The 17,050-nt window shown below is 42.3% G+C and overlaps 1 protein-coding gene across 3 annotated transcripts in view; it reads left to right on the top strand.

Moving 5' to 3' along the window:
- ctnna1 (catenin (cadherin-associated protein), alpha 1) overlaps nt 1-17,050 on the top strand; it is a 126,171-nt gene that overhangs the window by 106,518 nt on the left and 2,603 nt on the right. For all 3 annotated transcript variants that reach the window (XM_079670860.1, XM_079670861.1, XM_079670859.1), the window contains exons 15-17: nt 38-219; nt 5,248-5,353; nt 16,428-16,562. In XM_079670860.1, the coding sequence (XP_079526986.1) occupies nt 38-219; nt 5,248-5,353; nt 16,428-16,562 (423 nt within the window). The remainder of the gene's footprint in view (nt 1-37; nt 220-5,247; nt 5,354-16,427; nt 16,563-17,050) is intronic.

The following is a 17,050-nucleotide window of genomic DNA, read 5'->3' as shown; positions in this document are numbered from 1 at the left end:
TGCTAACCCTCTCCCCTTCCCATAATTCCTCCTCCAGGCTGTCATGGCCCAGTTGCCCCAGGAGCAGCGGGCGCAGATTGCCGAACAGGTGGCTAGCTTCCAGGAAGAGAAGAGCAAGCTGGACGCCGAGGTGTCCAAGTGGGATGACAACGGAAACGACATCATTGTGTTGGCTAAGCAGATGTGCATGGTCATGATGGAGATGACAGACTTCACCAGGTGAGTGCGGACAAACAAGCTTGGCTCACACCCAGGGCCTTTTTCTTTTTCCTAGCGGCTGATGGCCCATTTTTTAATTGTAGATATTTGTCCTGGCCTCAGCAGACATCCGAATGAGTGGTTTGTGTTATGGCTGCACATTTGTTTACATATGTCATCCCACAGTCCTCCCATTAATATTCCAATAGTAGTGCAATTCAAGCAGAATGCCTCCAGGACAAAATGCATGTTTAACTTAAGCCAAATACAATCACCCTGTAAGCCTACATTTTTTCCCTCAACATTCGCCCGTATCTCAATATTAATGCACCCACTTTAACACTACTGTTCATGCATCAACGCTCTTCATTTTCCCTAAGCAGCTCTGTAGTTAGAATTTTCTTTTCTTGATTATTTTCCCTTCCTCCCCTAATCTTAATATGCACAACCATAAGCAGTGCATCAAATCTCTCCCTCTCTGGTACACGAATAAATCCGGTGTGCACTGTAAATCTCACTCTGCAGAGCTGCTATAGGGTAGCCATATTCCCCCCTTCAATGGTTTGTTGGGACAATGGACATAGTAGAGAAATGAGTAAAAACAAAAACATCTTAGAAATCAGGATTTGCCAGATTGCTAAATTACATTTGGCAGTTATTACATTTTCTCAGCTTCTACTTAACAAAAGTGTAACAGTGTTTGAATCTGTGGTTACAAGCAACTTTCAAACGTTTCGGATTTCAGAAGTATTGATTTAGCAGAAATGCAGTTTGTTTGGCAACTCTTCCTAGTTTAACCAACTACTTGAGAGAGATGAAAAATGTATTTCTTAATCAACATCACATTGGCTTTACAACATCAAGGATCCAAATAAAAATGAAATCACGGAGCCACCACCGAAATAAAAACAGAATATTAGAAGCGATGTTTAACTCCAAAATGAATCAATACTCTCGCTCAGACAACATTTATGTAATTTCTTCTCATCTTGCTAAATGTTTTCTTCAAGAATCCTGCAGCAAAATCACAACAAGAAAGAAGAACTGATATAATTAAAAACCCCTAGCTCACACAGTGTGCGTGAGTTTGTGTGGAGGATGTGAGGAAACATTTGGACTGTATTTGCCCCTGACTGTATTTGTATGACTGTGCCTTTTTTAAATTCCAGTGAATTACTCATGAGTACATTTTGTGCCTAACTCTGAGTCACATCCGTAATGATGGGGAAATGCTGCCTCTCAATCTTCATCCTTTGAATGGCTCAAAGATCCCTCGGCCAAAGACATAGAATACTGGGAAACTGAAGCAGAGTTTCAAATAGTAGCACAGCAAGGGATCCGACTGAGGTCACACAGAACCCTGCCATTTTTCATTTGCTGCCTATTCATCTAAAGGACCAAGACAAATAAATGCTGCCACTGAAGACACACATGTCAACGGAATGCAAATCATGCTGATTCCAGAGTGCCAGCCATGTTTCTTTATTAGATGGCGTCAGCTGTGTGTATATATCTTAAAAGGTTATTGATTGAGGTGACACCTTTATATCAACATAAAGGCTGCTTCTCCCTCTGTTTTAGAGTATAAGGCAGACCAAAGGCATTCAAATTAAAAAGATCCTCAATTAGGATAAAGTCTGTTGATGCTTTCTTTATACTGCTCTTACTGGAACACATTTTCTACATGTGCACCATTCCAAGCCTTATGGCTTAGTATCAGCATTAAATGTTGCATAAATCTAAATATAGTTCAAAATCAGGTCTGTAGGACATTTCTGAAACAACAAAGCTACTACGCTGGTAAAACACAAACAATTATAAATCATTTTTTAGAATCCAACAAAGTATCTCAACACATCTTGGTCAGATTCTGGCTGCATATACATATCAAATATGTTGGTGCTAATCGAGTGTCCTTTTGCTAAATTGTGGTTGCGTTTCTCAATTGTTAGTTGAGTACTACTCAACAGTACACGAAACAATTCAAGAAGAGAAGTACTGCTTCATGTTGTTCTGCTGACGAGGCATTTCTTTTCACACTGACTGGATTTTAAACCCTAAAAAAGCCAAGCCTCTTATTTCCTACACATTTCATCTAGGATTTAGATCAATCAAACCTCCACTCTAAATCTGCTTGAAAGAACAGATGTGTTTTAATTTGGAATGCCATCCCAAAGTCGAATATCTTCAGCGGGAAAATAAAATCCAAATTAAATGTACATTTTAGAAATCCACCATGGCTAACCTTTGCAACTGTCACCTAGCAGCAGCAGCAGCATCAGCAGCAGCAACAACAATGTGATGTCCCAACTGGAGCTTAGGAGCCTTGGAGTGATTCTCCTGATTTGATGTTCACATCAAATCCAGTTTAGCATCTGGATTTGCATTATAATAAAACCTTTCCACGTTGGCTATTCATAAGTTACTTTATTTGTTCTTTAAATTATTAATGTTATCTGGGGTTGCCAAGTTCTGTATTTAGGGAGTATTTTGGGTCAAGCTTTAATGTCTATGACCTTAGCGATCAGTGTAATAAGTACTTTACATAATATATGTTCAGCGTTTGGCCATTAGAAATAGAGCTTTTAAAACAAAGCAATGGGAATGGCTTGTGTTCCTTTGTTGTTAATAGTGCTCAGTTTTGTTATTCATGGGATAATACCTCAATTTAGTATTGTGACTTATTTGCTGCCCTGAGCCTTTGGATTTAAGTCTGTATATAGTTTTATTGTCTGACGGAACACGCACAAATATGTGTCAGGATGGATATACATCTTCACAATATGCCTTGACTCTCTAGCACATAGAAGGTCAGTCACTGGCTAATTCAGCCACTGCCCAAAAATGATTGCTCCCTTACCTTGAGCTGGCACAAAGCCCTGCCAAGGTTAATGCTGTGTGCGGTAATTGTTCTGGACCTCTCTCCTGACAAATCTGCCCAGAGTGAGAGATATTCTCGTCGACTCCTGCATCGCTTATGGCTGTGTGGTGGCACTCATGAATAAGGCATGTGTGGCTTGCAAGATATTTGGTAGCCACCTGTCTTCGAGCATTCTGTGCTGCAAAGTGCTCGTCCCTATGTGGCTTACACCCATTTGGAGGCCTGCAGCTGTCACCAGACCCGAAGTCCCCCCGGTTTCTACTAAGTGTGCAAATCCACTACAAAAATGCCTCAAGTGTTTCTTCCTGTCAGGAATCTTTTTGTCTTTATCCGTCGACTCTTTGAGCTTTTCCCTATCGTTACATGGCGACCTACACAGCTGGAGAAGGTGAAGAAAATAAGCAGCTGGCACTTAATATCTCTGGGCTAAAGCAAATGATATTTTTAGGAAGGGAACAAGTGGTTAGGGAGAAATCAGTGGTTGCTGGGTTTTTGTAATGTGAAGTGTTTATATCGTGTCAAACTACAACACAATCAATCAATCAATCAATATAACAATCAATCAATCAATGTTTATCTATATAGCCCAATATCACAAATGTTACATTTGTCTCAGTGGACTTCACAGTTTGTACAGAATATCAGCATGACAATACCCTCTATCCTTAGACCCTCACATCGTACAAGGAAACACTCCCAGAGAAAAACCCCACAGTTTAAAGGGGAACATGGGAGAAACCTCAGGGAGAGCAACAGAGGAGGGATCCCTCTCCCAGGACGGACAGACGTGCAATAGATGCCGTGTGTAAACACTATACTAGCAACACTCTATTAAACATACTCATGCTGAGTCTTTTTCCCAGAAAAGCATCACAATGCCTCTAGCTCTGTCTCCAGGGGTTGACTGGTCCCCGGAGAGCTTCCAGCCTGATCTCTGAAGCGTGGCCTCTTCCACTTGGACCCTGACTAGCTTTACAGCAGAGCAGCAGAGGCAGTGCAAGAGAGGGGAGAGGGAGAAAGGGAGAGAACAGTACACAAAATTCCATCTGTTCTGGGTTGGATTGCTCATTTTTTAGCCTGGAGAGAGCAGCTTTGAATCCAATTTGTACCTCTCGCCAACTGTGTCCCAGAGTCCCTTGTGGGGAGAGAAAAACCCTCGCAAATGGCTGACAAGCTTAACAGTGGGTCAGGTCAGGGCCAGACTGACCTGTGTTGGGACGGGCTTAGCTTGGCTCCCAAATGGTCAGCGATGGATGTTTAACATTACCACAATGACCAGCCTTTAAATGGAATTGTAATCTCATCCGTCTACTTTCAATTATCTCCTTTTATTCTTTGGCTCTCTGTCTTTTGTCAGTTCTTGGACGAAAATAACCATACCAATGATGAGCTGCTGTGTGTAACGGTTTAAATGGCAACCAACTGTTCTCCTGGTAGACATCATGACAGAACGCACTGAAACCAGTCAGGTTTACGTCTTATCCTTTAATTAAACCTCTTGAACCTGCTTTCATAGAAGGTTCTGGGTAGATTGAACTGCTCACTTCCACTGTGATAGAAAACATACGGCACTGGTAAGCACTACAACATGATTGCCTATGAGGCCATCTTGTTGTAGTGCTTACAGGGTTTCTTCACAAATTATGAAAATATGAATAGAAAAAAATATGCTGCATGTTTCTTAAAGACATTTCACCAATGTATTATATCAATCGTATGCTGAAAACATGTGGGATAAAATGTGTATAACACCTGATTTTGATCGCGGGGTTATTGTGCTACAAAAGAGTGTCGTACAGCACCATGGGCCCAGTCTTTAAGGACGGCCCTGAGAGTGATGTGTGTGTGTGTGTGTGTGTGTGTGTGTGTGTGTGTGTGTGTGTGTGTGTGTGTGTGTGTGTGTGTGTGTGTGTGTGTGTGTGTGTGTGTGTGTGTGTGTGTGTGTGTGTGTGTGTGTGTGTGTGTGTGTGTGTGTGTGTACTTCTGTGATGATTCCCTGAACTATTCCCATAAATCACACTTCTCTATCCATCCTTGCCTCTGACTGAAAAAATAAAATGGAATAAAATCCTTCCAAAACAAACAGCCGCTTCATAACTGAGATGGTGCTCCTGCATATTGGATGAGATCAGAAACATTGACTGATCTTTCCACTTGTTTCTCCCCAGGGGGAAAGGTCCACTGAAGAATACGTCCGATGTCATCAGTGCTGCCAAGAAAATTGCCGAGGCAGGATCACGAATGGACAAGCTGGGCCGCACCATCGCTGACAATGTAAGTCGCTAATGAACCTCCGTCTCAAAGGATTTCATGCACACTACACCTTTGTGCTAGGGACTCCAATATATAATTGGAATTGTGCTACGTCGACACTGCCGGGCCACGATAAATTAGCAACTCGTGCGGCAACACATGGCACAAATGAAAGAAAAGTACTCATGTTTGTGGATGACATAACGCTAATGGCATGGCCATTGCAAAATCAAAAAGGCATGAAAGATGTTAAATTTGGAGCTACAAATTAAGTGATTTTCTTCTTGAAATGTTTCTCAGCATCATATTAAATATATTTCACTGGTATGCGGCCATGAATGTGCTCAAAGAATCAGACAGATGTGTAATTGATGTTTTGGACGATACATTCTTTATATTTCCCTAACCCTCCTCCTTTCAGCACAAATTACAACTGCGTTTCATCATTCTGATCGTCACTAATTAACCCCAAAGTTCCATTCATTATCTACGAAGTCATACATGTTCCGACTGCTGTACGCAAGTTGACAGCATGTTTGGAGTTGAGTAAAGTTTTTCATTACACAAATGCACAACTCGTTCTCCGCTCCCGTGTTGCTGAAGGAACTGACATTGTTGCGTGCTGTTGTGCTCGCGCAGGGTTTAAAAAAGCAAAGCTTTCATACTGATTGCATCTTGACACGGCTTCCTTGTGGTTTTTAAATGTTGTCCTTAATAGCGCTGCGTGTAAGTCACATTTAAAGACTCAGAGTAGGAGGAAACGTTTGTCCTGTGCTCATTACTTAAAGAGTTGTATACAAACATATACAAAACATCCTCAGTGCTCAAAGTTCAGTTTTGCCCATATGCCTTATATCACATTTTTTCTCATTTGCTCGTTTAGGAGCAAATTCCCCTCCCCCTCCCCCTCTCTCTCTCTCTCTCTCTCTCTCTCTCTCTCTCTCTCTCTCTCTCTCTAATTCTACCATCTCCCACTCCCCAATTCCCGATTCCATCATCTCTCCACATCTATCCCTTACCCTAGTGACCTTCCTAGGGTCCTTGACATTGGGAAACACACATTCAATTATCCATGGCCTCTTATTTCACCTAAATACTTCCACTGTACCTCTCCTCAGGGAGTCACTGTACATGATTTATCCCCCCAACTTATTCATTTGCCATCTCTTAGGCAGAGAATGATGGCCTCCGTGTCTGCAATATGTATACATTTTAGTGTTAAATCATAGAAGAGTTAAGTTGTGATGTTTGCAACAAGACATGGTTGTCAGGTTGAGGTCTTCTCTCGTAAAGACGTTGGTTTCTTCTGTGGTTTAGATGTAGCAGCTGTGGGTTTTTTCCATTTTTATCCGAGAACACACAGTCGCTCAGAAAAGCACACACTGGCTTTAGATGTTTGCTGTAGGATTCCAGTTTTTAAAACCTTGTCGCACTCTTTTGCTCTGGTTGTGTTGACATATCCACTGATATGTTGGCAAAACGTTGAAACAGCATGAAAAGTCTTTGTCAAGTCGGAGCAAGTCTAGTGTTTCAGGGCTGACTACAACACATGGATTTTTAATGATATGCTTGGGTCATTAGCCAATCTGTTTGAACCTATTTAGCAGCGTGATTAAATGTGTCTCCAAACAGTCCATTTGTAGATGATGTAGTTTTACATCATAGCTTTTTTTCCCCCACCGGCTGTTTGTGTGATGAGCAGAGCTGTGTGGAGGCTGCTGCGGCACTTGTGAAATAAATTCTGACATTTGGAACAAAAAAAAAACATTCCATGGTTCTAAAACATTTATTCCATACCTTATCACATTAAAACGAACGTTTGAGATGTATCAAGAACCTTTGTCTTTTTGATACAGGACAAGGGAATTCAATTATGCCAACACGTCATGGAAAGATCTGCATTTATATCTCTCGCTCTCATAGTCTCACCTGCCTGCACGTTTGACCTTTTATTTATGGTGACCTCGGATCTTTAATATTGCAGGAGTACGTCGATCACAAAGTAAAACTCTTATCTTTTGTGACCTAATTGCATCCGAATAATCTGAACAGGGAATAAGCCGTTCTGGAAAGTGACTTTTTTTTTATGCCTCACTGCTGCTTTTCAAGATGCTTATTCACTTTAATGAAAACAGTGTTATCCCCTAAAGAAAGTGTGTGTGTGTGTGTGTGTGTGTGTGTGTGTGTGTGTGTGTGTGTGTGTGTGTGTGTGTGTGTGTGTGTGTGTGTGTGTGTGTGTGTGTGTGTGTGTGTGTGTGTGTGTGTGTGTGTGTGTGTGTGTGTGTGTGTGTGTGTGTGTGTGTGTGTGTGTGTGTGTACTTTTAATACCGATTACATATTTATTGCAGAAGCAAGCATACAATACTTGGATTTGTGCATGTAGGATTTGTGTGACAATTTTTAATTCCTCGATCCTCTAAACTATTTGTACACTATCTTGTCCTCTGTGTGTTTGTTTTTTTGTGTACACTATTTGTTTTTTTTGAAGCACTCAAAGTATGAATAAATAAAGAGCTTTGGCTGTTGGAACAGAAGTCTTTGCCAGGAGAGAGGACCCCTCCAGCCTCTGAACCCATCCAGCTGTCCCTCTTAGCCTTCGCTCTCAGCAGAGCCACTAGCAGAGCAGGCGACACTCACCTGGAACACATCAGCCACGGCTCCCAGGGATGGACATTGAGCGGGGAGAAGGATGATGGAGAGATAGGAGAGGTAGAAAGAAGGGGGAAGTGTGTTTGTGTTGAGAACAGAACATCCCTCCTGAGAAATGCATCCATTAAGAGTGCTTCGCCTTTTAATTAGCAGTTTAATTGCCAGGTGGCAAAAAATTTTTTTATTTATTTACCCAGGCAGTTTATATTAAGGGCTATATCTCTAACAAAGCAGGATATGCCACAAGCCCTCTTACAGCAAAGGCATTGCATGTTGGAATGGTCTACTCCAGCAGCAGCAGTAGTTAAGGGAATCGGCACCAAGCTGCACACACACTGACAGTCAGAGCAGCAAAGACAATGCTGGGTCTGCTCATTAACCTAGGCATATTAATCGCTTGTGCTCTGTGCCTCTGTCTGGAGGGCCGATGAGGGTTTAGTCCTCATATAAAACACATTGGCAGATGGTCCCTGACTGATAGCACAGCATCTCAACACACATTTGCCTGCACAAGACCGTGTCATGACGTGTTTTCTTACAGGCAGATTGTGTTCAACTGGGATGTTTAGGTGGACAGGGTCTGGTTTGGGGTTTCTGAAAAACAGTTAAATATGTGTAATAGAGCCTTATTAAAGTTTAAAGAAATGAGTGTAGTGCAGAGATGAGCTGCAGGATTTAGGTCAGTGCCGTTCAAAGGTCTGCAATGCAGTTTATTAAGAATTTATGACCCTCCTCTGCAGGGCACCTTATGAGAATTCCATCTGAGCAGGCTGGTAAACAAATAATGCTATGTAATTGAGATTTATAATGCAAATGTGTTAGCCACTACGTTAGCCCATAAATTTCTGCTGCTTGTCTGCTCACCACATAAACACTTGCATGCACACATACAAACACATGCACATAAAATAAGGCTTGCATATTTAGAGAATGGGCATGTGCTTGCTGTTTGTGTGTTTGTTGTGCAAGCTTTCTTCTCATGATGTATACTGACATGCATAGTGTACTTTTCCAATTTGCATTCAATCAGTGGAGATTGATGGTGATCCATGGGCTCTGTTGCTGCTCACAGTCTAATCCCGGCTCTGGCCCTAGACGCTCTACGGCAGACAGGGCTGTAAATTACCTACTGCAGTGGAGGAGCAAAATTACCCCGATAGCCTACAAATTCTCAGCTCAGCAGTTCAAGGGTCAGCCCTCCGCCAACTGTAGTTCAGCCCAACCGAGGGAAGCCCACCTTGTGTGCTGTTTGAGAAAACGTATCAACTGCTGATTGATCAATTAGAAAGGCATTTACCAACAATAATTCAGTATTTTAATGATATGTCAATCCTGAAGGTCCAACATAGAGTTTGTATCAGTGTGGTTGTGAAATAGCATAACTGTTGAATTCATTGTTTTGTGCTGCCTTAGTTTAAGTCAACCTACAGTAGCATTTCTGATGCTGTGAAGCAGTCGGGAATCAAGTGAGCCGAAAAGCAGTCAAGGGTCAGGCCAAATAAAAGTCTGAATGAATGTATAAATGTTTTAGCATGCCTGTTAGCACTTATGGCCCGTCCACACACAGGCATGAAACAAATCTTGAAAAATCTTGATGCTGGGCGTGTCTGAAGCTTGGCGATTTTTTGCGAGCAACGCGACCAACAACCAATCACATGAATCTCCCGCCCCCGATATACAAAGCAATAGCAATGTTTAAACGAAGTAAACTGGATATAAACTCCCCAAACAGGTGAAAACCTACCAGTTTCACCCACTGTCTCTGCCACCTCCCTCCATGCCTGGTTCCTCCGGTTTGTATCCCGGTAAATAGTTCTGGTCGTAAAGAACCGGGTGATTTGTTACCGTAATTTCTCGTTTGGAATAGGAGGAAATGAACTGCGGTCTGTCTCTCCCAGCTTGCACGCGGTTTGATTGGCTAGCGCTTGTACTGGCGGGATTTGCATAAACGGGATTTGATTGGCTGATGCCAGCTTCGAAAGCATCGTGAGCATCAAAAGTTGAACATTGCTCAACTTTTGATGCTCACGATGCTTGCAAAGCCATGCGCCGCTCCCCAAAATGCAGTTCTGCGAAGATTAAAAATCTTCTACGTCACCCCATTTAAGTGAATGGGCGAAGCTTTGAAAGAATTTTTTCATGCCTGTGTGTGGACGGGCCGTTTACGGTAGCAGCCGTGTTAAGTTATAAGTTTTGCTTACAAGTACAACAGTGAAACGCCTGACTGACAGGTGCAGTCTGACCATTAAAAAATGATGAGGGACATTTAATTGGCGTGCCCCCAGCTTGATTTTCTCCTGTCATACCCAGACTCTGTCTGCTTCACTGTCACATTAACATTCCCGAGTGCCACTGTGATTGAATTGGCCCCACAGAAATAGGCAGCATCTTTTTAGCAGATGCAGTGCAGAGAGGGGAGGTCTGGCCATCATCATTCTGTTGAAATGGATCTTGATTGATATTGGTAAACCATGGCAGATTTATATTTAGCCATCAACGGTAACATAATCCGCACCAGACAGACTAAATCTAATGTACAGCACATTAACTGTAATGCCCATTAATTAGGCTGTGCACAAAAAACACCAGCACACTCAACTTCTTCAGAGTTCTGAAAGGAAGTCCAAGGTTTGATCCAGCGGTAAAACAGTTTTCACATTTTATATTCTGTTAGAAAAATGTTTTTATTTTATAGTGTGTTCATTTTGAAGCATGGCGGGATTAAAGGTTGGAATAGTTTCCTATCCCTGCATTGCCCATCCTCTTCTTCAGTTTCTGCCTAAAGTAACAGAATGGTCTTTCCAGTGCTTTGTTATCCTTATCTCCTCAAACTTTTCCTTATATCTCAGTCACACTATTTTGACTGCCACACTGTAACATATATATATACGTATATCTCTGCGTCCCTGCAACCCCTGTGGCAGTTTAGAGGTGTAATGGCAGATAAAGGTTCCCTGTGGCTTAACCTAAAGCTCTTTTCTCAGGCACTGTAGATTATCCATAACCCTGTACCGCACACACATGCACACAAATGTCTGTTTGACCCTTTCCCCCGGTAGATGTTTAGCATGTCAGAGCAGTAAAGCATCATCGTGCCGGCTGGTCTAAGGTTTTGGTTTCCCTTCAAGCTATAAAACAATCCAGCAACACATCAAAGTGAAGCTGGCCTGAATGAAGGTTTTTGTATTTGTTGGAGGTTTTCTTTTAACTTTGGCAGGAACCAAAATTGGGCTGTCACTAAGTTATTATATGGGGGGGATTTATACGGTGAAGGCATAGATATTGGTGAACTTGTGAAAATAAAACCATATATTTTTAGCTGTTAAGCTGTACTGCCTCTAGTTATCCAATAACCAGGCCAAGGTCTAGGATAAAGCAACAGGCATTGAATGTAAACACTAAGCAAAAACCCTCAAAATCACCTCAATGGGAACTGAGAGCAGTGGGTGTATCAATTCTCTCATGACGGGGAGGGACTGAAAAACTAAAGTTATTAGAAAAGGCCTCTGTGTTTACCGCCCTGGAGCACCAACCAACAGGTCGCCGGCAGTGGCACATTAGGAGGCTCCCTTGTCAGTAAATATTGGAAATTGGCATTTCCTCTGGGTGATCGCCCTGAAAGGTCAGTCCAGGCGGAAGCAGCAGCACAGTGGCTCTGCCTCTGTTTAATAGAATTCAGCGGAACTGCATGGCATTTCCAATGATGGGACCTGACCTTCCTGATCATCATTTAAATCATGCACATTACCCGGCACGTAGCACAGTGAAATCCTTTTGTTCAACATCCTGCTCCGTCATTGTTATTGCCTCATTTCCTTTTATTTTGTTGGGCGGTCTGATAAGTGAAAAATATGTTTTTGGTTCAGTCAGTGCTTCTCAAGAGCAGACGTTTGGAAAGTAACCCTAATGGTCTGAGTAGATCTGATGAAATACAATGACTTACTTTAAAGTCCAAATACAGTGTTTCTCAAAATGCCTTCAAGCCCAGTAGAGAGTAGCATACATGTTGTTTTTAATATCAAAACCAACTTTTATTTTAAATTCATACATTATCATATACATTGGTTGTTAGTTTGTTCCACAGTTCATATTGACCACAGTGAAAATGTTGCTTTGGAAGGCGAACAAATGAGTCGCAGCAGAATTATTCATTTCATAAACCTGTTATTTTAGAAATCTTTTTTAAAATGTTCTTAGGCGCTTTCACACCGCAGTACTTTTCCTACAAAGGTTCAGCAGAATTTAGTTCCTGAGAACTCATTAGTTCTCATGAACTAAGTACAGATCGCGTTCACACCGGAATAAATCCCTGGGGGTGGATTAGGCAAATGAAGCCGCTAACTTCACTTCTTCTTCTTCTTCTGCTTTGGGTTTACTGGCAGGCCGCAAACAACTTCACGGCGTATACTGCCGCCCAAAATCCCCGGCCGGAAGTCCCCGGAGTTGGGGACTGGCTTCAGTAGAAGCTGCTGGGACTCCCAGCAGCTTCTACTGAAGCCTTCCGAGTAAATCGCCAGAACGCCGACACCTCCTCCTCTCCAACGCTCCCATGTTTTCTTTTGTGTTGCCATAAGTTAGTCTCTCTGCGTTTGTGCGCGGGGCTAATGCTAATAATGCTAATGCGAGGATAATAAAATGACGGCTTCACAACACTTTTTGGGAGTGTTACGGGGCGTGGTTTACAAACCGCCCAGCCAATCAGACATAGGAACCTTTTTCTCCCACGAAAGTACCTGCTCTCTAGCAGGGACGGAAAAGGGGGTAAAAAAAGGTTCTCATCAACTAATAGTAGTTCTGGCTCTTTTTAGTGTGAACGCGACATTTCGGAACTAAAGTGGGAAAAGTACTGCGGTGTGAACGCACCTATTGACTATTCGACATTTCAATTGACTGTTATTTGTAATTTGGTTACTCTTAGCAGCACATTTACTCTTTTGTTCATTTGGGGAGTTTTCTTATATTAAGTAAGTGGTACTTAGTCTGAAGTGAGAAAAACAATGCTCTTAAGCAATAGCTTAAATGCCAAGAAATGCTAAATAGAACAAGAGCTACCCACACACAGCTAGAAGTAAAACCATCATGAATATAGAGCTGAAGACATTCAATTAACAAATAAGAATAATAATGAGCTACCCTTTGACTCAACTTTGATGTTTTTACATTTTTTTTTTTGAAAAGGCACTTAAAGTCAGCAGTGAAAAGGCAAGCTTAACAAGAAATGTTGACATTTATACCTTTTACTGCGGTCTGCTTTTGAAAGAAGGTGACTCACCTTCACAATTAGTTTAAAAGATATTCTGAGTCTTGTGTGGAAGTCTCCAGTGCCTCTCTCCCTGTTCTGCCATCTCTCAATAGTAGCTGACCAAGCAAGGTTAGCTGTCCCAGGCCATAAGTGGCCACACAGCATGTAGGGAGAAGCACAGGAGCTATATCATCAGGCCTCAGGAACATTTACAGCAGCAGCCAGTGACGACGGGGGAAAAAAATTACAATGATGGGCTCTAATGGTAGAAGTCACTATTAGAGGAGAGCATCGCTCACCGGGAACAAGAGCGATGCTCCTTCTCTTTTTCACACCAGAGCAAATTCTGCTTTGTGAAATGGAAATGAATTGTTTGAATAGTGGGGATAGATGTGATTTTCAACATGACTGCACGGCTATGGTGTTAGCACAACCGGCAGATGCATTAACATATAAGTTGAACAAATACACCCACATTATATGCCCCATTTATTATTTGCACTATTAATTATTCATGCCGTTGAGTATAAAAGCAGAGGAATAAAAAGGTTTTCTTTGTGCGATTTGAGTCACCTACTGAGACATCTGGTTTGGATCACAGCGCAGGTATCAGCTTGTGAACAGCACATGGCTTAATCACACGCAGTGCTTCTATTTGCATTACCCAAAACAATCCAAGGTGTTCTTGTCTCTTCTCTGGGCAACTTCTGTATTCACATGTCACACTCAGAGCAGCCTTTGCAGAGTTTCCTGAGTGCTGAGTGAAGCCAGCAGCTGAGCTGAGTACGAGCACAAGTGATGCTTTCACAGTGCCCTGCGCTCAGCCGTCTGAATACTTCCCCAAGCCCTCATTAGCATGGCTGCTGCATTCAGCCTCATCCCAGGTCTGTGCTACTGCTCCCGCTCTCTCTCACTTGCTTATACCCCCCCCCCCCCGACTACAGTTGAATCCTCCTGTCTACGTCCCGCTTCCCCAGTTGGATTTAGCCCCCTTATTTACTCCTCCATGCTGTTTCCCCTCTGGCTCATTCTTCATCCTCGTCTTTTTCTTCAACTACCTATTTTTCTCTGGTTCTTTCCTCTCTCTCTTTAAAAAAAAGAAAACACTTCCTCCCACTCCCATTTTCTCTAGTCTCTCAGCCATGTATGATGATCATCCCCTCCAGCTCTCTTTCCCCTCATCTCCTCTTGCATACCTTCTTTAATAGAATGTCAACTCTTACATTTCCCTCCTCTCTCCTCAGCCCATCCCTCTATTAATCAGCAGTAGACAGTAGTGACAGAGAAGACTTAAGGTCCATTTTATTAACACTGTCAGAGGACATCTTTAGAGCTCTCCATAAGGAAATACATCATTTTTAATGGTTTGAGTAGGATTTGTTTGTGACCTTTAAATATGTGCTTGAATACGTTGAAAGAATATTGCTTTATTTGTGCTTCACTTTCTCGTCCTCCTACTAAAGCCCCCCGCCGCTCTGAGGTATGATGTGTACAAAGGGGCACAGTTGTGCTGGCTGGGGAGAGTGTGTAGATGCATGCATGGCTGTGTTTCTGGGAGTGTGTGCACTGTATTCAGCAGAGCGCTCTACACACCCACCAGGGATACAGACGCGCTCAGCAGGATTAGAAGCATCATAAGTCCTAGACTCTTTGAAGTGTGGTACAATGTTGATAGCAAAGATATTTCGGTTTCCTCCGTTTGCATAGAGAAACAACATCTGGGGTTTCCTCGCCCTGTGTGGATTTAGTGCACGATAAAAGCGGTCATTTTTGAGAGATGTCAACTCTGTCATACGCTCCGTTATATCCAGACAAAAAGCCTCTTGAGTTTGTCTAGACTCATGCAAATACTTGTTTGTCAGCACTGACCTCAACATTTTCCTGTCTGCAGAGATTCCATCAATTAAAAGATTGGCTGCTATTACTTCCCTTTCACCTTTTCCTCTGCACTCAGAATTAAGCTCTGCCAAAGGACTCCTCCTTCAGACTGCCAAGCACCTGCAAATACTGGACTTTGGAGCCAGTATTTTCTCTTGGCTTGCTCACAGACATGGTCACCAAAGTGCTTTTCACAGGTAGAGTTAGTTTAGTGAGTGTGAAAAGCTGCCAGCCTCTGATTATCTGTAACGAAGTCCGTCTAATGTAATGATCATCGCTGATATATCCTTAGTGTCGTGTCTCTGAGATCTACAATCGGATGCAAAGCATCAGACACCCATCAATGTTTCCTAATCAACATGCTGGCAGGGGGCTTGCTTAGCAAACTAGGAAAGAGATTGGAAATGGTGTTTAAAGGCAGGGCTTGAGTCCTAATTATGATGAGATGAAATAATTCAAAAGGATTGCCAATGCTAAACGAAATACATTTGTGGAGCTTTTTGCATGCTGCCACTTTCAAGTGGGTTTTATAATAATTTATTGGGATTTCTTGAAGTTGATGGATTTTTTATGGCTCCAATGTATTTTGTTTTGATCTCAGCTGACTTTTTGCAATATTACAATGCATGGTTGGGAATAAGAGGCTTTTTGGACTACGTTTTAAGTCCATAGTCTCTGCTCTTTCACAATTTAAGCTCTGATCCGTTGCATTTTCCCTCCGAGTACTAGTTGTATTTATTGAAGCCGGTTAGAGTGCTTCTCCAATGCTGCGCGTTTAATTCACACCTTGTTGTCGGGTTGAAGGCAAGAACCCACATTAGTGACAGGAGGTGGGATGATGACTTTGTTACATTTTGAAAACATTACTCATCTGCGAACCAAGGTGCTGTTAACACTTCAGATCATGTATTTTTGTTTCTAAAAAAACTTCACACCAGATTAAAACTGTTACCCAAAGCTAATTGATTGACAGTCGTGTTTTCCTCCTAATAGAATTGGCATGCTGTGTGACTTGATTATGCTTAACCCTGTGAAGATGAGTTATCAATCTACCAAGTTGTGGGCGTGCGTTTGTCATTTTGGCTCTGAGCGCGGCCCTAATGTGGGTGTCTACATTACCTGTCACACTGCTACTAGCTCATCTTGATAAAGTGTGAGATCATGGCGTCTGTACAATCACATAAATATTCACATTGAGTAGTAGCAGCGAGTTCCAAAAATTTATTCATTGTACAACCAGCAAAAGCAGGTAGCATTGGAACCACAAACCTGTGTATGCTCACATACTAAGTGATGTGTTGACGCCTGTTCTCTCACCCCTCACAGTGCCCCGACTCCACCTGTAAGCAGGACCTGCTGGCCTACCTGCAGCGCATCGCCCTGTACTGCCACCAGCTCAACATCTGCAGCAAGGTCAAGGCCGAGGTGCAGAACCTGGGAGGAGAGCTGGTCGTCTCCGGGGTAAGTTCAACACCTTTTTTAAACTACTGAATTTCAACCAGTGTGCCGTAAGAGATCGCTTTGTGACACGTTCCAATTTTACTAAGTCAGTCCAAAAAAATATTATTTACTTGCTGCAAATAAAATCCAACAGTGCCATGTTCCCAAGGAAGCTTAATCGTCAACTGCAAACGAAACACCTGTCACTTCAAAAGAACAACACGGACCATTTTTTTTTTCTGCCTGCGTAAACAAACTGAGAAATGGGTATCTGTTACGAGAAAAAACACAAAGAGAGCTCTCAAAGCTAGTTACTTACCAGCTGAACTCGTAGCCACATTGAGAGACTTGTCATTAAATATAATTCTGCTGTATAAAGCTACTATGTGTCATTTTGTACCTTTTTGGGTTGTTCATATTCCGCAGGATTTATTTAATGTAAAAGATGAACCGTGGCTCTAAAAAGGTTGATAATCACTGAACTAAACCATGGACAGTATGTATGTGAT

Source organism: Notothenia rossii (assembly GCF_949606895.1).
Source record: "Notothenia rossii genome assembly, chromosome: 3".
Lineage (NCBI taxonomy): Eukaryota > Metazoa > Chordata > Actinopteri > Perciformes > Nototheniidae > Notothenia > Notothenia rossii.
Note: the sequence above shows the minus strand (reverse complement) of the source record. Positions and strands in the feature narration are given on the sequence as shown.